At 37.8% G+C, this 23,984-nt stretch overlaps 1 protein-coding gene across 11 annotated transcripts in view; it reads left to right on the top strand.

The window, feature by feature from the left end:
* CHM (CHM Rab escort protein) overlaps positions 1-23,984 on the top strand; it is a 249,703-nt gene that overhangs the window by 144,853 nt on the left and 80,866 nt on the right. For 10 of the 11 annotated variants that reach the window (XM_086387481.1, XM_086387486.1, XM_086387484.1 and 7 more), the window contains one exon: positions 23,231-23,308. The exons of the other annotated variant lie outside the window; for it this stretch is intronic. In XM_086387481.1, the coding sequence (XP_086243607.1) occupies positions 23,231-23,308 (78 nt within the window). The remainder of the gene's footprint in view (positions 1-23,230; positions 23,309-23,984) is intronic. 11 annotated transcript variants of the gene reach the window in all.

Here is a 23,984-nt window from a genome sequence, read left to right as displayed (position 1 = left end):
AGGTACTCCATAATTTTTTCTTTTTTGCTATTGAATTTGGTATGTTTTTCTCATACATGGTTTACTGATTAGAACTTTCACTGGCACATAATAGGTGCTTAATAGATTAAATATTTTGAAAATTTAATTAGAAACTACCATGGAGAGAAATTAAATACTGCAGTATAGAAACTGTTCTTTCATGTACTAGAGAAATAATTTGTAAAAGAGATCTCTCTTGGGGCTGAAATAATTTAGTTTTTAACCATTCCTCCTCATTTCTCTACTTGTTCATGCCTCATCTTCTCCCCTCTCCCCAAATTAAGCAATAGGTTCTTCCTTGCTTGATATTTTGGCATAGAATGAAAGTTTTGCCAAAAAACACCCCACTTCCATATGGCAAAACCTCATCAATTTAAATCTCAACCACTTTAGTATTCACAACAATTTGAATGTTTTTACTTTATACGCTGTATGTAAACAGAATTTGCTAAACAAATGAGTAGCATAAACAGGAAGATATACTTAGCCTACTTAGGAAACCAAACTAGTTTCAACTAATTTTTTAATCTCTCCTACAATTTTTAATTCATATACTTTGAATATCAGAAACCCGTGGTTTATTTTTAGACTGGTACCCTTACATTTTTTCATTCAATGCACATGTATTTGTAAACAGTCATATTTTTGAAAATTTTGGTTTCCCAACTGGAGTTTTCAGAAGAAAAATGGAATCTGTATGTAGCTGTTTTTCTTAAGTAAATCTCTTTTGGCTATATTAGACTTTGAAAATACTCAGTTTTGAATGTACAATCTAATTGTGATCCTGTATGCGTATGCATGGTCCTATATGCGTGCTGCAGTCCATGAGGTCAAAAAGAGTTGGACACAACTGAGTGACTGAACTGAACTGAACCATATGCATAGACCCATATTCTTCAGGTGCATTTACAAATAGAAGGATTTAACTCTAAAATAAACCCTTTTAAATAATTCATATTTATTGAATGAGCAATTGACTTTGATCCTGATCTTATGTTTTAACATATCATATTCCTAGAGGTGGCGTAATATAGTAGTTAAGAGTAGAGACCCTGATGTCAGACATTCTAAGTTTGAATCCTGGCTCTGCCACTTACCTCCTGGTTAACTCCTCTGTGTTTTTAGTTTCCTTCTGGTGTAAAAATGAAGTAACAATATAGGACTGTTACAAGGATTAAGGAAATCAATATTTGCAAAGCTCTTTAAACAGTGCTGTGCTGTGCTAGTTGCTCAGTTGTGTCCAACTCTTTGCAACCTTATGGACTGCAGCCCACCAGGTTCCTCTGTCCATGGCATTCTCCAGACAAGAATGCTGGAGTGGGTTGCCATTTCCTTCTCCAGGTGATCTTTCCGACCCAGGGTTCGAACCCATGTCTCTAACATCTCCTGCATTGTAAGCAGAATTTTTACCCTCTGAGCAGTCTGGGACACCTTATAACAGTACCTGGCACATAATGAGCACTACATGAGCCTTTGTTATATAAAATAAAATAATTTCCAAGCTTTGTTAAGTTGTGCATATGTAATTTCAGGTTCTTAGGTATGGTGGAGGGGTTCCAAATGCTTAATGAATTGAGAGCCAAATTTCTGACTGAAGTGTTCCACCTTCCATGATGTCTTCAAAATCAGCACTTACCTGTCATCCTGTTAGGGTAGAGGTGGGTGAACCAAGATCAGAACCCCTGCTATCTGAAATCTAGCGCGGCACTTCCCCCCATGCCTGGAAAGCACAAAAGCATAGCAAAAGGTACTTGTCATTTTTTTTTTTGTGAGGTTAGACCTGACTTTTTCCTGCCTTGTGGTGGTGCATGTTATGATGTACTTCTTTCACAAACAAATCAATTGCAAACAAATGTTAGTTTTCTTCATATTTCTAAAGTAGAAGTAAAAAAACACTATTGAACGTCTGTTTAGTACATGAATGTTTTAATACTTAAAATGGACTCTTTTAAGAATAGCAGACTAAGACAGTGTCTGTATAGTACAGATAAATCAAGTGTAAAGCAGAACCATTTGGTCATCTACTTTCAAATTTCAACTTAAATATTCTGGCCATAATGAGATTGTATTACTTATCTCCAATAGTTTTTGCTTTATGATAATTAGATATCAAATATTGTCAAACTTACATGAGAAAAGAAATACTGCTTTATTCCTGAATACTTCCTGGAGTAGAAAAGAATTTTCCTTAGAACGTAAACTTTGGAGCTAATATTTTCAAGGCCCAGTAAACATTACTGATACTCTTGATGTTCAGTCAGTTGAACAGAATGAATGTTTTTGCTATTAACCATTCTTTATGGAGATGATCTTAGTCACTGCGGCTGCTAAGTCACTTCAGTCGTGTCCAACTCTGTGCATCCCCATAGACGGCAGCCCACCAGGCTCCCCCATCCCTGGGATTCTCCAGGCAAGAACACTGGAGTGGGTTGCTATTTCCTTCTCCAGTGCACGAAAGTAAAAAGTGAAAGTGAAGCCGCTCAGTCATATCCGACTCTTAGCGACCCCATGGATTGTAGCCTACCAGGCTTCTCCATCCATGGGATTTTCCAGGCAAGAGTACTGGAGTGGGGTGCCATTGCCTTCTCCCGATCTTAGTCACAGAAATATACTAATACAAATACTAATTAGTCGAAATACTAATATTTCTTAGTCACAGAAATATACTAACAAATAAATAATAAAATATACTAATAAAATTGACCTGATCATTGCATTTAGAAATATTTTTAAAAATACCCTCATATATGATACATAATTAGATTAAAGAAATGAATTTGTCAGCCTTGCAGATTAAACTTGAGCTTGTGTGCATTTTGTTCCCCCTGGAAGATATCAGACCATGGGTAAAACCTCCCCATAAGTAGGAATGTTTTCTTTAGAAATACCAAGTTAAGTTTGTAAATCTATGTGAGTTTAATTCCTTAATGTCAGTTTGGAACTTGTAGTTAATATGTTGAAATGGTATAAAGAAAACACCTAATGTCTATGGGAAATACAAGCTAGATAGCAAAAGGAAGGATGCCAAAGACAGCAAAGCACAAAAGCATAGTGAAAGGTCCTTGGGCAGCTTTGACGTTCTCTGTTTTGTGGGATGCCCTCTTGTTTTGTTAAGAATACGATATTTAGACAACCAGTAGTTCTCAACTCCTTTGTCAACATACATTATGCATCCATCTTTTTGCATGTTTGACCCATTCCCAGGGACATACCCTGCGAATTTTTAAAGGCTTTGACATAAGTGAAAGTGAAAGTGTTAGTCACTCAGTCGTGTCTGACTGTTTGTGACCCCAAGGATTGTAGCCTGCCAGGCTTCTCTGCCCATGGTATTTTCCAAGCAAGAATACTGGAGTGGGTTGCCATTTCCTTCTCCAGGGGATCTGGGGATCTTCCTGACCCAGGGGTTGAATCTGGGTCTCCTGCATTACAGACAGACTCTTCACCGACTGAGCTACCAGGGAAGACCTAGATAAGAGAGACATAGTCTCTCTTGGCATAGGTAAGAGAGGCTGTAGTCTCTGCATAGGTCCCACCATAACACCACCCTTTTTTTTCCCCCCACAAACTTAAGACACATAGTCTCACAGAACATTCCAGTTGAGAACAGTTAGGTTATTAAACATAATAACATGTTTTATATGAGTATAAAATTCATAAGAGATCTGGAATTCATCTATGAGTGATGACTTTTATCACTTTTATCTTGTTAAATGAAAGATAGCTTATGAACAGCCAATATATAAGTTTCCTTGAGTTTTAGGGAAAAGGGAAAAAATTTTAGATGTCTTGTTCAGGAGAAAAAAATACTATATAAGATGTATGAACTTTAGCTCTCTGTGATTCTAGATTTTAATGTATTTTTAATTTCATAAAGCCAATTGAACAGATGTATTTTCAGCAGCATAGGATTCTGTTTACGCTTTTGATATTTTCTTTCCTAACTTGCTACTGTACACTTTCTGGTTATACCTTGCAGCACGTTGACCTTTATTTTTTTTTCCTAAAAGGAAATACTTTTTTTCTTTTCCTGCTTATCAGAATATACATGCTTATGATAAGAAACTTAGACAGTACAGAAGATATGAAGAATGCAAAATTTAAATTGATTTTTTTTTTAATCAGAATCAGTTTGAATCCTTTTGTGACCCCATGGACTATAGTTCCTCTCTCCATGGAATTCTCCAGGCCAGAATTCTGAAGTGGGTAGCCATTCCCTTCTCTAGGGGAATCTTCCAACCCAGGAATCGAACCCAGGTCTCCTGCATCACAGGTGGATTTTTTACTGACTGAGCCACCAGGGAAGCCCTTGAATCCTTTTGGTTTGGTTTAAAAATGGCCTTCATAAGGTTTATAATCTTTACTTTGACCATCCAGTTAGTTACTTAGTATCCCAGCCTTAATTTATGCATAGTGTCAAAACTACTCTAATCTTTGAAAACTAAAACAGTTCCTCCAGATTGCTCAATATGGTAAGTATCATTGTATAAACAAATTTGTTGCTGTTGTCTAAGTCTGAGAATCCCAAAGGTTTTTTTTTTCCCTACCACATCTTCTAGTGTTGCAAGTACGTTTTGCCTTTTTAAGTATTTGTATTGTTTATTGACAAAGGCAAAAGCTGATCCTTCTGTAAATAGCTTGGAAAAATTTGAATTTCCCATTAGAGTTTATATAAGAGATAAACTTGAGTCCATATATTGGGAAATTGAGTTATGGAAAAAGATTACACACACCATGTATTTTTTTAAATTGTTTTCATAAGTTTCCAGTGAGGATTGGGAAGAAGAGAGTATATTTAAGAGGTCAAATTACCAAAGTTGAAATGTTTTTCAACCTCAGTATGGGAACAGCATAGACACTTGCCGGGGTCCAGCCCCAGCTGATCCAGGGTATTCAAAGGGGAGACGGTGTCGGTGACTATTTAAATATTCATCAAAGATATAAAGAGTAGTAGAATGAGGATAGCTCAGTCGGAAAATTCAGTGGAGAAAAGAGGCTGAGTAGCTTGGTTTACACGGGAGACCAATAAAACTTCAAGACAAGAAGCTTGCACCACTTACGTAGGCCGCAGGCGTCCTTCCGTTCTCCTAAAGGAGAGGAGACACTGAGGCCTTCCCGGTCGGATCTTAGAAGCCCAGGCATAATTAGTAAGCATGGCAGGTTCCGCGCTCCAGATGGAGACTTAGCCAGAGTTAGAAAGAGAGACATGGGGAGACCAGTATTTCGAGGAACTGATCCCAATTCTTTATTTTCCAGAGTCCGTTTTTATACACTGAGATGTTATACAAAAATCACGTGGGGACAGCAGTCCTGACTTTTATTAAAGTCAGGTGTTTCATACAAATGTATACAGAGGTCTTAGGGGTGTTACATCATCTTTTGGCCAGGGGGGCCTGCTGACAATTTATGACCCTCTGCTTGTGACAGTGGTCAGTCAACCAGAACACTTATTTCTCCAGAGGTGATTGTTCTTAAAACAGACGCCACCCAAATAAAGTTACATTCCTATAGGGTGAGGGTGTAGTGGGTTTTAGTTAAGGAAAGAATTTACTTAGCCTAAGGTCTAACATGATAAATATCAAAGGTTAATACTTATTTCTTCTATATATTCATTAATGTGTGTAAGGGCAGGGGATATGGAGACTTAGCAACAAACATTGGCTCAACAAATGAAAAACCCTTCACCAATACAATTTCTAATCAGCCCATTATACTTATACTAATGGTTTTCTAACTTTTCTAAGGAACCTGTTTTTAGAAGGTTTAAAGCATCTCGTGCCTCTCACAGTTGGGAGGCTGTGAGCAATCACATGTGGCCAGACAAGCCTGTCAGGCAGGCTAGAGAACCTTCAGAGGAGTCTGTAGGTTGAAACACTCCTATCACGCCCAGGAATTATTATTAACTGGAGCTCTAAGTTAACTCCTCCAAAAGAGGTGGTGGGGGACAGCTCCCTGTAAAGTCAGAGGTGTAGGGGAGAGCACAAAGTAGTAAAGTAGGCAGGGTCTGGTTATGGGGATAGATGCTCGAGAATTTCCAGGGAGACTCCTGAGGCTCGATCCCACCTTTGCGTATGTCGAGCCTCCTTCTTCATGACCTTTGCCATGGGTGGAGTGCCTCACACCGGCCCCCAACAGACACTAGTTCAGTGTTTATACGTTTATGTACTACCCTTTTACAAGATGAAAGAATACTAGTTGTTATGATTATTAAACTAGAAACTAGAAGTTTCACTAAAATAAGCTTTTTCTACATTAGAAAGTTTTATAAATAAACCAATAAAACACAAAAAGTTTCTGAGATCTTGGAGACTTAAACTGGTTCTGATCTCAATTTTTTTTTTTTCCTTTCCACTGAATATGTCCTCTTTGAAACGTGTATCTTCCCTGGCCAAAGATCGAGCCACTAAACCTGTCTTGCAAATGTATACTCTTGATCATAAGAGGAACTTAGTAAGAGTATTCATTGTGTTTGTTACTATCAATACACTGGCGAGTTTTGTGCATTCTGTGATAGCCATATGCATTTTGTCTAAATATCCATGCACTCAAGCACAGCCAAACACACACACACACACACACACAGACACTCACTGACTGGATCACACTTACTGAGTTTTTTACCAAAGACCTAAAATGAATACGTTTTTATGTGAAAAGTTAGGAAAGCATTGACTATAAACTTGGGCTCTCTGTTTTATAATATGCGTATTTAGAAGAAAAGTTAGAATTAATTTAATAAATACATGTATTGGATGTATTATACTGGCTCTTCTGTGGGTGCTAGACATACATTGTTAAAAAGAGAGAAAGTCTCTGGTTGAGGCTTGGGGATGTTGAAGAGTGTTACAGATGGAGAGACAGTACACAAAATTTAAGAGACTTATATGGCAATTGAGTGCCACCAGAGAAAGCACTGCTTAATCTTTTGATGATTTGGGCAAAGAGCCTAGGCAGCTGGAACTGTGTCATGGGTCTAAGGTGGGATCTTTTGAAATATAGGAAGGTTAATATGACTGGGACATAGTGAGCAAGTTAATCAGGAGTGGCGATTGTGACAGTACCCCACTTAGACCTTGATGAACACACAAATTACTGCTACCTGCTCTTTGTAGCATCTCTGCATCCTAATTATTTTATGTAAATTTTCTGTCTTTTGAAATATGATTTCCTTTTGAGGATTACTTTTTTACTTCTGTGGAAAAAATCACATCATGTTTATTTTTCTTTATTAGTTTGATGTTCTTGTATGATACAACAGCTTTGATGATAGGACCTCAGATGAAGGTCTAGAAAACTTTTTAAAAAATAATAAAATGAAGAATTAAATCCAGGACACAGAATGTTCTGTGTGTAAAAATAGATTAAATAAGACTAATATATTAGTTTGAGCCCTTGCCATTTTACTCCCTGATCTCCCTGCAAAACTGTCAGAGCCTTATTTATCTTCAGAAGGCAGAGAAGGTCTCTTGCCACCTTCAGGAAAAACTGGTTAAGACAAAGACCTACTGTTCATTTTTCATGTATAGAATCCCACATGTATAATTTTAGAACGGAAAACAGTGCCTTGTATTTTACATTTCAGAATTTGAGGAATATTTTCAGAGATTCACTTCTTTGTGCTTTCAAATTCTAAAGCAAATACAGTTGAGATTTTATTCTTGCAGTTTCAAAATTAGTACAAATGAATATGTTTAAAATAGTTCTTCCATTTGGAAAGTAAAGAAATTGGATGAAGAGATACTTTCTGTTCTGTTGGATTTGTCTTGGGAACATTATATCCACAGAGTACATTTGTCTTACAGCAACATATTCAGTAACCCTGAAGTCTGTTTTCTTTCTTGTTACATTAGTTTTTAATTAAACAAAACAACTAGTTGGAGGCAGTTACCTTCTATGAAAATTTATTTTGGAAGTGAACTTCACTTTTATTAGCTGAAGCAGTAATCAGAAGAGTTAATAGAATAATTAAATTATATATAAATTCATAAATCAGGAATAGTGCTATCAAAAAGTTCACCTAAAATGGGTCCTATTGTTTTGCAGGTACATTAAAAAATATTACAACTGCTAATTCCTACCTACCTTGACGGGTGCTGAAATTGCTTTCTTAAAGACTATGTAGGATATGGGCTACCAGCCTCAAATTTTCACAACTGTTAATTTATCTGTAATGCAACTCGATGTCACCAGGGCAAAGTCGAAGGCGAGCGCAGTGTTGTTATGTCTTCTTTCAGTAAAATATGAATCATTTTTAGAAGCAGTACTCAACTAACTTGAGTTCTGTCAGTTTAAAATGTCTATTGTTTGGGGTTAATGGCATCAAAAAGTTAGATTATACTATGAATATACACAATTATCTGAATAATATATTGGATAGATATTATGTTGCTTTTGTGAATTTTACTTGAGCTTGTTATAAAAAAGTAATTCAAGTGGCAGTTTAATATTTGAAACAAAAAAGATATGTCATTGGACTCAGTGCTTCTTATTTCTCAGGAACTTTTTACTTGGATTTGCATGTTATTTTTAACTTAATTACAGTGGGACACATGGAAAATTTCCTGCTACTGAGCTTTGTACTTTTTACAGTTGCATGTATGGGAATGGTAGATCTCCATCACTCATGTCCTATAGCTGATGATAGTTAAATTTTAAATGCAGCTTTATGTAGTCAGGCATTACATCTGTCATAGCCTATTAAAATAGAGTAAATTTATCTTTGAAAATAATCCAAGACTGTGAATTTAGAAAGCAAGTTGTCATTTTTTAAATTAAAATTCAGTATGCACTATAATTATTTTGTTTCTTTGAAAGTGACATTGTCTTTTTTTTCCCTAGAACTTTGACAAAAGGAAGACAAGTTCATAAATGAGGAAAATTGTCTTTACTCTCAGTAATTAGGCAGACCTGATATTAATTTCACATGAATGACCATTGCTTATTTTTCAAGTTTATATTTTCATTGTGATAATATAAGTATCTGAAAAATATTAGGTATATCTCTATATTATTAAATAGTTAATGACCAAAGTATAATGTGTTAACATTATAAGTAAGAGAAATTCAAAATAAGGTTTAATCTTTGATTTATCACTGACTCTCATCTCATAGGTAGATTTTTTTTTTCAGTCTAAAGAAAGAAGCTGAGACAAATTTATATTCACAAGCTTTCCCAAGATGCCGCAATTATTTTTACAGTCAACTTAAAATGGAAACACTCTGCTTAATTGTGGTCACTTAGGGGCATCAAATACCTTTCCCTCTTTCAATATTTTGTATAGCAAAACAAAAAATGGATACTGTTGGAATTCTACCCGTTCTATTAACATTTGCATTTTGCTGTGTCTTGAACTGATTTCTTTTTAATTTAGAAGATCCATATTTTATTTATTTTTTTTAAGATCTTTAGAGCATTTATTTGTAAAGAAGAATTAAGAGGAAACTTGAACATAATACCTTTTGTTACCATCAATCTTCTTCTAGTTCCTAAGTCCATACTTTAGCTGGTTTTTCTGTATGATAATCTTAAACTTTTATAGCTTATAATTCACAATCTGTCTTCATCTTTATCAGATCATCACAACGATCTTTTGAGGGAAAAAAAGGGTGTTTTTTTTTTTGTTTTTTTAATTAATTTGTTTTAAAGAAAGAAAGAAAGAAAGTGAAGTCGCTCAGCTGTGTCTGCCTCTTTGCGACCCCATGGACTGTAGCCTACCAGGCTTCTCCGTCCATGGGATTCTCCAGGCAAGAATACTGGAGTGGGTTACCATTTCCTTCTCCAGGGTATCTTCCCGACCCAGGGATCGAACCTGGGTCTCCCGCATTGGAGGCAGACACTTTAACCTCTGAGCCATGCTTTAATCAGAGGCTAATTACTTTCCAGTATTGTAGTGGTTTTTGCCATACATTCACATGAAACAGCCATGGATGTGCATGTGTCCCCCATCTTGAACCCCCCCTCCCATCGCAGATCATCCCACCCTTGCCTTCTCCCCCAGAGTCCGAAAGACTGTTCTTTACATCTGTGTCTCTTTTGCTTTCTTGCATTTAAGGTCATTGTTACCATCTTTCTAAATTCCATATATATGCGTTAATATACTCTATTGGTGTTTTTCTTTCTGACTTACTTCACTCCGTATAATAGGCTCCAGTTTCATCCACCTCATTAGAACTGATTGAAATACATTCTTTTTAATGGCTGAGTAATATTCTATTGTGTATATGTACCACAGCTTTCTTATCCATTCATCTGCCGATGACCATCTAGGTTGCTTCCATGTCCTAGCTATTGTAAACAGTGCTGCAGTGAACATTTGGGTACACGTGTCTCTTTCGATTCTGGTTTCCTTGGTGTGTTTGCCCAGCAGTGGGATTGCTGGGTTGTATGGCAGTTCTATTTCCAGTTTTTTAAGGAATTGCCACACTGTTCTTCATAGTGGCTAGACCAGTTTGCATTCCCACCAACAGTGTAAGAGGGTTCCCTTTTCTCTACACCCTCTCCAGCATTTATTGCTTGTAGACATTTTGATGGCAGCCATTCTGACTGGTGTGAGATGGTACCTAATTGTAGTTTTGATTTGCATTTCTCTGATAATGAGTGATGTTGAGCATCCTTTCATGTATTTGTTAGCCATCTGTATGTCTTCTTTGGAGAAATGTCTGTTTAGTTCTTTGGCCCATTTTTTGATTGGGTCATTTATTTTTCCGGAATTGAGCTGCAGGAGCTGCTTGTATATTTTTGAGGTTAATTCTTTGTCAGGTGCTTCGTTTGCTATTATTTTCTCCCATTCTGAAGGCTGTCTTTTCACCTTGCATATTGTTTCCTTCGTTGTGCAAAAGCTTTTAAGTTTAGTTAGGTCCCATTTGTTTATTTTTGCTTTTATTTCCATTATTCTGGGAGGTGGGTCATAAAGGAGCCTGTTGTGATTTATGTCAGAGTGTTTTGCCTGTGTTTTCCTCTAGGAGTTTTATAGTTTCTGGTCTTACATTTAGATCTTTAATTCATTTTGAGTTTATTTTTGTGTATGGTGTTCTAGTTTTATTCTTTTACAAGTTTTCCCAGCACCACTTGTTAAAGAGATTGTCTTTTCTCCATTGTATATTCTTGCCTCCTTTGTTAAACATAAGGTGTCCATAAGTACATGGATTTAGCTCTGGGCTTTGTATTGTGTTCCATTGATCTATATTTCTGTCTTTGTGCCAGTACCATACTGTCTTGATGACTATAGCTTTGTAGTATAGTCTGAAGTCAGGCAGGTTGATTCCTCCAGTTCCATTCTTGTTTCTCAAGGTTGCTTTGGCTATTTGAGGTTTTTTGTATTTCCATACAAATTGTGAAATCATTTGTTCTAGTTCTCTAAAAAATACCTTTGCTAGCTTGATAGGGATTGCATTGAATTTATAGATTGCTTTGGGTAGTATACTCAAGAATATCCGTGTTTTAAATTGTAATGCACAACATCTTGAATAATAGTTGTTTAACATAGAACATTTATATCAAGGTAAATAAAAATATCAAAAGAAGTCTTAGTGAATGACTGAGGCATAGGAATTGCAATGACAAATGTCTCCAGTGACCAGTCAAGTCATAGAAAGGAAGTGAACTAGGGAGGAGATGGAGGGAATGATAGGGACCACAGTGAACTCTTAAGCACAGGGCACATTTAAAGGAAGAAGCTGCTATACGACCATTAGTCTTGATTGCAAACTCAGTGTTGACAAATTTTCTCTTATGCAGAGAAACCAGGGGTCCAGATTGTATATGCCAAGGGAATTTTTTTTAAATTGTGAGGTCATTCAAAACTTACCTAGAGGTGGATTATCCCATGGACTTCCAGTTGGCAACTCCTTGTTGTAGATAAATGACAATTTTTATATGTACATTTAAGAGGATGATATTTTTCACCAAACTGAGATTTTTCAAAACTTATTATTATAGCCATTCCAAAATTCTTTTTCATTGCATCAATTCATTCTTCATTGCATCAATTCATTCTTCATTGCATCATCTTCATTGCAATTCTTCACTGCATCATCATAGTTAACAATGGTGATAGGTAGTGTATTTGTACCACGCATATACCATTCCCTAAGTCTAGACTTGGATTTTATTGTGGTTGTTGTTTAGTCACTAAGTCATGTCCAACTCTTTGCGACCCCATGGGCTGCAGTACATCAGGCTTCTCTGTCCTTCACTATTTCCTGTAGTTTGCTCAAACTCATGTCCATTGAATCAGTGTTGCTATCCAACCATCTCATCCTCTGTATTTTGAGTTACTATATAAATTGAGCACCCCTTAAGGAAACCACAAGTGTTCCAGTGGAATTTTTCTTGTCACAAATTGACAGCCTAGAAATATTGGGGTTAACCTTTGACTCTGTCCTAACTACTGTTATTTCTTCTCAATTTCTTGTAGATATGTTTTCCTTAGTTTGCACTCTTCTGTCCTGATCCAGGACTTATCACTTAACTGAATTCCTGCTGTAACCCCTAGCAGCTTTCCTGCTCCCAGTATCTACCACCTTCTTTGAGCTGACATATCACTTCCAGTGGCATTCTGTTGCTTGCCACATCAAGTCCAAAGGCTTCTATAACCATATTCTATGATCATGTGATCATTCAGCTCCTTCTTGTCTTTTCAGAATTTATCCGTCCATTCAGTTATTGGGCTTCCCTGGTAGCTCAGCTGATAAAGAATCTGCCTGAAATGTAGGAAAACCCACTCAATTGCTGGATCAGGAACTGAGATCCCCTGGAGAAGGGATAGGCTACCCACTCTAGTATTCTTGGGCTTCCCTAGTCACTCCTATGGTAAAGAATCCGTCTGCAATGCGGGAGACCTGGGTTCCATCCCTGGGTTGGGAAGATCCCCTGGAGAAGGGAATGACTATGCTCTTTTGTATTCTAGCCTAGAAAATTCCATGGACAGAGGAACCTGGCAGACTATAGTCCATGGGGTCACAAAGAATCAGACATGACTGAGTGACTATCACTTTACTTTCAGTTATTTAGATATCTATGTGCATTCTCACCTTTCTTTATATTTTCTCATGTTTTAGAGAGAAACATGCCCTCACCCTCAACAGCCTAACCTACTCCTCTTCAAGGCTTGATTCAGGGTTAGCCATCAGATCTCCCTCCACTACCTCTGGGTGCAAGAAGCTCTGTGCTTTTCAGCAAGTAGTTTAACTTCTCTGATTCTATAACAGGGAATTGGTCCAGCTCTTGTAGAGATTTTCTCTGGCTGTGACATTCTTTAACCCCATCTCTTTAAACATGTTGACTTCTTTCTTCTGTAAACTCCTTTATAATGCTTTTAGTCTCTACCATATAATCTTCAGTTTTTCTCTGGCTATTACACTTAATAATGTCATTTGTCTCACATGCTTAACAAAGGGCTAAGTCCATACCTTATACTTTTGTGCCTGTTGTAAATTAATACAGTGCAGGTGACTAGTTGGTTAATTTGAACACTCTCAGTCTTTTACACAGCCTGAGCTGAATCATGGCTAATAGCTGTACCTTCAGGTCCCAAGCCAGTACTGTTAACCTTTGCACTGAAAAGGTTTGCAAGCCTTTTCTAGGATTTGTCTAACAGAAGTGACTATCCTTTGTTTTATTTTACTATATGAATTGCTATCTGCCAACAAAGGAAATAAGTGAGTATCTGGGATTGCAGAGGTCTGGGTCACTTTTGTTTGTCAACCTTCTCAGTTTAAAATGTGAGAGACTTGAGCAGAGGTTCAGTTTGGAAAGGGCAGTTGAAGACAATCAGTTCCCTTGGGGTATCGAGAAGGTGTAGAGCATACATAGTTTAAAGAAGGAGCCCAAGGAACCACAGAGGAATAAGGCTAACTATTTGACCTGAGAGTCAATTTTTTAATAAATAGCTAAAGGGTGAAGTTATTAACATATAACCCACAGGAGGAAAGAATATGGTTTTGTGAGGTAATTATACCTCAGCATCTAACAGGGTTCTTTGAGAGGGTAAAAAAGGTGTGCACAAGAGGGAGCCAGTGAACATTCAGATTTTCAAAAAGCCTTTGATAGATTTTGTACCAAAGACTGCTTTAGGAAATGTCCTCTCAAACCAGAATTGAAAGAGACATGTGTACCCCAATGTTCATTGCAGCACTGTTTACAATAGCCAGGACATGGAAACAACCTAGGTGGTCATCAGCAGATGAATGGATAAGAAAGCTGTGGTACATATACACAATGGAATATTAGTCAGCCATTAAAAAGAACCTGTGTACGAGACAGCAAAAGAGACAATGATGTATGGAACAGTCTTATGGACTCTGTGGGAGAGGGAGAGGGTGGGAAGATTTGGGAGAATGGCATTGAAACATGTAAAATATCATGTATGAAACGAGATGCCAGTCCAGGTTTGATACACGATACTTGATGCATGGGGCTAGTGCAGTGGGACGACCCAGAGGGATGGTATGGGGAGGGAGGAGGGTTCAGGATGGGGAGCACATGTATACCTGTGATGGATTCATTTTGATATTTGGCAAAACTAATACAATTATGTAAAGTTTAAAAATAAAATAAAATTTAAAAAAAAAGAATGCATTTGAATCAGTTCTGAGGTGGATGAAACTGGAGCCTGTTATACAGAGTGAAGTAAGTCAAAAACAGCAATAGAGTATACTAATGCATATATATGGAATTTAGAAAGATGGTAACAATGACCCTATATGCGAGACAGCAAAAGAGACAGAGATGTAAAGAACAGTCTTTTGAACTCTGTGGGAGAAGGTGAGGGTGGGATGATTTGAGAGAATAGCATTGAAACATGTATATTATCATATGTGAAACAGATCTCCAGTCTAGGTTTGATGCATGAGACAGAGTGCTCAGGGCTGGTGCACTTGGATGACCCTGAGGGATGGGATGGGGAGGGAGATGGGAGGGGGGGTTCAGGATGGGAAACACATGTACACCCATGGCTGATTCATGTCAGTGTATGGCAAACACCACTACAATATTCTAAAGTAATTAGCCTACAATTAAAATAAATTAATTAAAAAAAAAAGAAAAAAGAAATGTCCTCTCACCATAGAGTTGGGGATAATGTTTATTCATGCATAGAGATCTAGTTTAAATAGAAGGAAGGAACAAATGGGTAGTTTAAAATGAGCTCTTACTTTCATGGAGAGATTTTTACAGTAGGCTTTCTTTGTTTTTAGTATTTTTATAAATAATTGAAGAGTCGGCATAGTAACTCTTGAGGTGCTTCCCAATTTATAGTTGACATTGAGAGCTTGTATATAGTAAAATATAATACTAAGCTAAAGAGTATTATCTGAAGGACTGTTTTAGAAGGCAGAAAAATGGAATGCAAGACTATATCTCTAAGAAGATGGCTGCACACATATATTTCAACTCATGGAAGAGATCCAGGAGTCATTATGTAGGGATCTCTGAAGATACTTGCCTTGGATATTCATGTATCTGCATTCAGAAGGACCTATATAATTCTGGATGTAATCATAAAAATCTGTTATTGCCTGATTCAAAATTGATACCTCTTTACCTGTGTTATTTGTACAATTTGAGTTTTGAAGATTAAGTGGCAAATGGATCAAGGATTTGAATAAGGAGTATTCAAATAAGAGATGAGTATATCATATCAAGCCTAGCTCAGTTGCTCAGTCATGTCTGAGTCTTTGTGACCCCATAGACCCCATAGAGTCCAGCCTGCCAAGCTTCTCTGTCCGTGGGATTTTCCTGGCAAGAATACTGGAGTGGATTGTCATTTCCTCCTCCAAGGCATCTTCCTGACCCAGGGATTGAACCTGCTAACCCATATCTCCTGCGTCTCCTGCAGCTGAGAGCAGTGAGCCACCTGGGAAGCCTGAGGATATCAGCAGAGAAAGTCTGAGAAAGGAAATTAAAAGAAATCTCATGAAGGGCATATGTTGGTTGGTTTACTGTAGACTTGTTTGCTACATCCCAAAAATTTGAACAAGGCTTTCTTTTGAATTTGAAAAATCTGTTTTTAAATGAATTTGATTTAGCAGACATGTGGCAAATAAGAAACATGAGGCTATTAGCCTGAGTGTTCAGACTGAAAAGTTCAATTTTATCAACAACTTAGTTTAAATTATAATTTGTTTAAAGAGTAGTCAGTAAATACCAGTGCTTTCTCATCAAAAGCTCTGTGGATATCATTGTGATAGGCTATATTGAAGAATCATTGAATTGGCAAAGTGATTCTGACACTTATATAAACCAGGGAGCCATTTTACACAAGAACTGTAGATACAGAACCTAGGTTGTGACCCAAGGATGTAAATTGACCCCCAATACTTTGGGAAGACTTTATTGTTAAAAAATTGAATGATGACTTGTACTCTATAATTTGTGCTAATTTATTCTGGGCCCCTGGTGCAGTTATTAATACAGATGTGTTTCTGTCATCCAATACATAGTTTTATTGTGACTTTTCCTATAGAAGGTTAAATTTAAGGACAGGTGGAAAAGCTGGGGAAATAAAAGAGAATATATCATCCACAGAATGTCACCAAGAACAGGGAAAGCTAGATATATGGCTGAGATCTATAAAATAGGGACAGTTTCTGGGAATGAGCTTTATGAAGGCTATGCATTGCTTTTTGACAGCTTTTTCTAAGTTAAGCATGATGATAATGCCTTCCCAGAGTGATGCCAGTGCCTAAAGGGCAATCCATCTGCCCACAACCTTTTCAGTGAGTGTGAAACTTGCATCAAAAGATGCACTGGACTCAGATACTTGTACCATATAATTTCTTAAATTATCAACAGTGCTGTGCCCTTCCAAGTACATGGTAACTCCTTGAAAGCACAGAAACTAATCTCTTCATCATGCCCTCCCATGTAGAAATTAGTATTAAATAGTAATTTTAAAGGATGGTCAGGAGTTATGGTTACTGAGTTGGTAAGACTTAGCTGACCCTAATAATGACACCCCAGGTGGAAGAAGAATGTTTCTGCAGAAGCCCTTCAAAGCACTTATTGTACAGCAATACTGTTATCAGACTTGAGCAGTAACATTTGATTGTTCACACATTTCAGAGGGGAGACTGCTCTCATGGATAGGTGTATTACCTTAAATTTGTCTTCAGGAGGACATCTTCCTGCTACATCTAGTCCATCAGCAAGTCTTGTCAGATTTATGTGTTAAATATGTCCCCAGTCTCTCCAGTTCATCTCTCTTGCCATAACCCTGCTTCAGACCGGCATCATCTCTCACTGATCTACTGCAGACATAACTTCCCTCCCCTATTCTACTCTTGCCCCATTGACAATTCTCTCAACAGCAGCCAGGCTCATCTATTTTTTGAATACAAATCTGATTATGTCACTGTCCTACTCAAATTTTCTGGTGGTTTCTCATTGTACTTAGAATAAAATTTAAAGTCTTCACTCTAACCTCTGAAGCCCTGCATGATCAAGCCCCTGACTATCTCTGTGACCGCATTTCATGTGATATTTCTCACTAGTCACTACGTTCCAGCCCTGCTGGCTCTCTCTGTCTCTCTCCCTCAAATACACCGAGCTACTCTGCACTTTTACATTTTCAAATTTGCTGTTTCTTCTGCGAAGTATATTCTTCCTCCAGATCTCCACATGATTGATTTCTTCTCATCACCTAGGTCTTAACTCAAATGTCAGTTCCTCAAAGAAGAATTATCCTGTCTAATCCTGATTAGACATCTAATGTGGTCATCTGTGTGGATCACTATAAACTGTGGAAAATTCTGAAAGAGATGGGAATACCAGACCACCTGACCTGCTCTTGAGAAACCTATATGCAGGTCAGGAAGCAACATTTAGAACTGGACATGGAACAATAGACTGGTTCCAAATAGGAAAAGGAGTACGTCAAGGCTGTATATTGTCACCCTACTTATTTAACTTATATGCAGAGTACATCGTGAGAAATGCTGGGCTGGAAGAAGCACAAGCTGGAATCAAGATTGCTGGGAGAAATATCAATAACTCAGATATGCAGATGACACCACCTCTAATGGCAGAAAGCAAAGAGGAACTAAAGAGCCTCTTGATGAAGATGAAAGAGGAGACTGATAAAGCTGGCTTAAAACTCAACATTCAGAAAACTAAGATCATGGCATCTGGTCACATCTCTTTATGGCAAATAGAAGGGGAAAAAGTGGAAACTGACAGATTTTATTTTCTTGGGCTCCAAAATCACTGTGGACAGTGACTGCAGCCACAAAATTAAAAGACGCTTGCTTCTTGAAAGTAAAGCTATGTCTAACTTAAACAACCTGTTAAAAAGTAGAGACATCACTTTGCCAACATCACTTTGTCCGTATAGTCAAAGCTGTGGTTTTTGCAGTAGTTATGTACGGTTGTAAGAGTTGGACCGTAAAGTATGCTGAGCATCGAAGAATTGAAGCTTTCAAACTGTTATGCTGAAGAAAACTCTTGAGAGTCCCGTGGACAGCAAGGAGATCAAACCAATAAATCCTAAAGAAAATCAATGCTGAATATTCATTGGAAGTACTGATGCTGAAGCTCCAATATTTTGGGCACCTGATGTGAAGAGCTGACTCATTGAAAAAGACCCTGCTGCTGGGAAAGACTGAGGGCAGGAGAAGAAAGGGGTAACAGAGGATGAGATGGTTGGATGGTATCACTGACTCAATGGACATGAGTTTGAGAAAATTCCGGGGGATAGTGAAGGACAGGGAAGCCTGATGTGCTGCAGTCCATGAGGTTGAAGAGTTGGACACGACTTAGTGGCTGAACAGCAACATTCCAACAATGTGAGAGATTAAGCCAACTGTACAGTTATATGTTATAGTCCTTGTAAGACCACCCGTACTTCTAACACAGTCTACACATTTGGGGTGTTCACAAAACCAGTCTCAGTTTTGGTGATTCATTAGAAGGACTCCCAGAACTCTCTAAAAGCTGTAAACTCACAGTTATGCTTTATTGCAAGGAATGGGTATAAATTGAGATCAGTCAAGGGAAGAAGTGTATAAGATAGAGTTCAGGGTGGCTCCAAATGTGGAGCTTTCAGTTGTCCTCTCCCCATGGAATCAAGGCAGTGTTACTCTCCTGGTATTGTTGTATAGACGTTTTCACAAAGGATGGCTAAACAGGTAAGCTCAGCTGAGCTTCAACTGTCCAGAACTTTCATTGGAGCTCCATCACTCAAGTGTGACTGATTTACCCATGGAGCTGATCTCAGTCTCTAGCCCCACCAGAGGTTAACTGATATCACAGTTCCCAAAGTCTCCATCCTTAATCAGACTTTGATCTTTTTTAGTCTTAGGCTAGTCCTTACCCTAAGACTCTCTGGTATGGCCAGTCCCCACCATAAGTCATATTGTTAAGACTATCTGGTGACCCAAGGCCCATGGACAAACAAGGACATGTCTTTCAGGCTTGGCATTTCAAGGGCTTAGAGATCACTTCTGAGAGGACAGAAACAAAGGCTAGATGTCTTTATGGGCCAGGTTAAATTCTTTATCACACATATGAATATACTATATTTTCTTTGGTTCATTTTCTTCTTGATGGATATTCGGGTTACATGTGATGTATAGCAAATAGTACCTTTATTTAATGAATGAGTGCTTTATGTAATACTGTGTGCCAGCACTGTGTATCTTCTTTTCAAATATTAACTCATTTAATTTCCAGAAGAATCCTATATGAGATAAATAGTATTATTCTCATTATATAGATGAAGAAAATAGGATACTGAAAGGTCACATAACTGCTAGATGGACTAGCTGGGATATAAACTAAGACAGTCAGCAACTTCCTCATAACCACTATGACATGCTGTCTAAAAAACAATACAGCAAAAAATATATTTATGCACATCTTTTGTATATATGTCTGAGAGTCTGTAAGATTTATACCTAATAGTCGAATTGTTGCACTCTTGATGAAAGTAAAAGAGGAGAGCGAAAAAGTTGGCTTAAAGCTCAACATTCAGAAAATGAAGATCATGGCATCTGGTCCCATCACTTCATGGCAAACAGATGGGGAAACAGTGGAAACAGTGTCAGACTTTATTTTTGGGGGCTTCAAAATCACTGCAGATGGTGATTGCAGTCATGAAATTAAAAGACGCTTACTCCTTGGAAGGAAAGTTATGACCAAACTAGATAGCATATTGAAAAGCAAGACATTATTTTGCCAACAAGGTCCGTCTAGTCAAGGCTATGGTTTTTCCAGTAGTCATGTATGGATGTGAGAGTTGGACTGTGAAGAAAGCTGAGCACCAAAGAATTGATGCTTTTGAACTGTGGTGTTGGAGAAGACTCTTGAGAGTCCCTTGGGCTGCAAGGAGATCCAACCAGTCCATTCTGAAGGAGATCAGCCCTGGGTGTTCTTTGGAAGGAATGATGCTGAAGCTGAAACTCCAGTATTTTGGCCACCTCATTGAAGAGCTGACTCATTGGAAAAGACTCTGATGCTGGGAGGGATTGGGGGCAGGAGGAAAAGGGAGCGACAGAGGACAAGATGGCTGCTTGGCATCACTGACTCGATGGACGTGAGTCTGGGTGAACTCCGGGAGTTGGTGATGGACAGGGAGGCCTGGCATGCTGCGATTCATGGGGTCGCAAAGAATTGGACATGAATGAGCGACTGAACTGAACTGAACTGAGGCATATGCATCTTCAACTTTATTAGACATGGCCAAATTATTATCCAAACTGATATTTTTTAGATAATTTGTAAGATATTTTTTTATGTCTTTCCTAGTCCATGGCTTTTCTTTTGTTGTCCAAGTGTTTATCATTTAAAAATACTTTTTTCAACATTTTCTCTACAATTTAGCCTTTTGTATCTTATTTATGAAATATTTATTTCCCCTGAACTCAAAATATATCCTCATATATTCCAGAAGCTTTGTCTTTTATATTTATACTTTCATCTACCTGGGATTGATTCTGTATATGGTATAAATCAATTGTCTCAAAACCACTCCTTCAGTGATCCATTCTTTCCCCACTAGTCTGTAATGCCCCCTCTGTCATAATCATTTTCACATACTTATGGGTCTTATATTAAGAGACACCCTGCTGGCTCAGACAGTAAAGCATCTGCCTACGATGTCAGAGACCCACATTCAATCCCTTGGTTGGAAAGATCTCCTGGAGAAGGAAATGGCAACCCACTCCAGTATTCTTGCCTGGAAAATCCCATGGACAGAGGGACCTGGTCGGCTATAGTCCATGGGGTCACAAAGAGTCGGACATGACTGAACAACTTCACTTTCACTTTCATGGGTCTTATATTAGTTTGCTATCACTGCCATAATAAATCACCATAAACTTATTAGCTTAAAACCATGAAAGTCTGTTGTCTCACACTCCAGGGTGTCTGAAGCCTAAAATGAATAGGCTGGGCTCCTTCTGTCTTGGGGCTGTAGGAGAGAATCTATTTCTTGTCTTTTCCAGCTTATAAAGGCCCCCTGCATTCCTTGACTTGTGACCCCCTTTTATCAGTGGCATGACTCTGACCTCTGCTTCCATCTGCACATCTTCACTGACTTTGACCTTTCTGCTTCCTCTTTTAAGATACCTTTCTGATGACATTGCATCCATTGGGAAAATCTAGGATAATTTCTCCATCTCATGATCTTTAGTTTAATCACATCTTCAGAGTTCCTCTTGCTGTGTAAGAGAACATATCCACAGGCTCCAGAGATTAGGATGTGGACATCTGTGATGGGAGCATTATTCAGTCTACCACAGTCTTCTTCCTGGGCTTTCCATCATTCTTAATGTTTTTAATCCATCCCTTTTTAGTATACTCATTTTAACTATCTGAATAAGGTTTTGTGGGAATCTAATCCTTCTGTTTGTTATGTCTGTTAATTCTCACTCAGGATAAGATGTATTTCTTCATCTGTTGTACTGGATTATAAGCTCATCATAAGGGAACTCTGTTTTTGATAATTTCATGTAGCCTGGATTGAGGTCATATTGTTCTAGAAAGTTTTAGCAGTTGCTTCCACAAAATTTCCCAGGGTACTACTGACCCAGGTGGGGCCAGTGGTAAAGAATCAGCCTGCCAATGCAGAAGACACAAGAGACGGGGTTCGATCCCTGGGTCAGGAAGATCCCGTGATGTAGGAAGTGGCAACCCACTCCAGTATTCTTGCCTGGAAATTTCCATGGACAGAGGAGCCTAGCAGGTTAGTCTTTGGGGCCACAAAGAATCAGACACAGCTGAGCTATTGAGCACACACACTGGCACAGAGCCATTTTTCATGATGTTTTATTGGTTAGTGAGTGAAGTTGCTCAGTCACAGTTTCTCAAATCATGTAATAGTGTAATTTCAGATTTCCAGTCTATGTGAGAGAAGACCACTGGTTATAAATACAATATTGTAAAGTTAAAAAATAAAAAATAAATAAATAAAATTCAAAAAATAAATAAATAAATACAGAAGAATATACATCCTTGCAGATGGATTCTTTACCACTGAGCCATCGTGGAAACCCACACAGGGCTTTAGATAAAACAATTTAATGTTTTCTGTCTTGTAGTCACTGGATTTCCCCCCTTGATCACCTTTTCACTAAAGTGTAGTCCTTTATGGATCCAGATATTATTAGAGAATATCTCATTCTCTACTCCCTGCCTTGTTTGAATCCTAAGGCCTCTGCTTTCCCTACATGGGCATTAAAACTCCAGCCCCTAGATTCATGAGTTAGACAAACTCCTTAGACCTTCTGTAGCATTAACTCGTGTGCTTATTGCTCTGGTTTTCAGTTCCTGATTTAGTTTGTGCTTACTTTTATGGTAAGTAAAATTTCCAGAGCCTTCCCAGCTTGTTTTTCCCTTAGCATTTCTTTGTGGTCACTTCTGTTGTGGAGGGGTCTCATCCATCACCTCCTGAGGCTATTTGTAGCCTATGTACCTTAGGTAGTCAGTAGCTGGTTTGGGAGTGGGGGATAACTGAGCTTTGCTTATGGATACTTTCAGCTTGGTCACAATTCTAGGTTTTCATGTTGTATTATTAGCACTAATACCTCTGCTGCATTAAAATATTAATCTTATCTCTGAGATATCCTTAATACCATGATAGAAAGATAATAAATTATCAATATATTTTTTTTCTAAGACCAGTTACATTTATTAGGTGTTAGATATTTTAAAAAACATTATATTACCTTAATTTTCAACTCAAGAATTCTAATCCTCATTTTCCTATTCTCTTCCTAGAATGTGTGCAGTGTTTGGTGGAATCTATTGTCTTCGCCATTCAGTACAGTGCCTTGTTGTGGATAAAGAATCTGGAAAGTAAGGATGATATAAGTTACCTTCCTGTATTTACACCCCCAAGCACAAGTGAAAAATGCTAAAGTCGATTTTTAAAAAATGATTCTTCAAAGATCCTCCTTGGTATTAATAACATATCAACCTTGATTAAAAGTTATTTGTGTTTAGATCCTCCAGAACAAGGAAAATGAGTTCAGAATATAGAAACTAAATTAATTTCCCTGCAATATGACTATAACTCCTGATCATCCAAGCTCAGAAGACAAATCATTTCAGCTGCCGGGGGTAGGTGATGAGTGATGTTAGTTTTCCTTGTGGCCTTACCCCCTCTAATTGATTTTCATCAGATGACAACAAAGCCCTCTGTTATTGCATTTTTAAAAATGGATCTCACCTAAAGACTCATCAGATTAATCTCTGCTGATAATGCATGTCACTCCAAGAGAAAAGACTTTAATGATTTTTAGGTAGATTGTTGTCATAAACTATGCTGCCCTGTTATCTGAGGATGAATTCCTTTACAACCATATCAGGCCTGCAGGCTGGTTTAGGATTGAAATAAGAATGTATCTGCTTTTAAAGAAAGCTGAACATGATCTCTTTATCTGTTCATTTTTATATTTCAGTTTTATTTTTCTAGGATTTGTTATTCAGTTACTAAAATATATTCTTGTCTAAATTACACTAAGTAGTATTT

The sequence above is a fragment of the Bos grunniens genome, chromosome X, assembly GCF_055505025.1.
Source record: "Bos grunniens cultivar Pamir isolate PY7600 chromosome X, Bosgru_T2T1.0, whole genome shotgun sequence".
NCBI lineage: Eukaryota > Metazoa > Chordata > Mammalia > Artiodactyla > Bovidae > Bos > Bos grunniens.
This window is presented reverse-complemented; position numbering and strand designations above follow the sequence as displayed.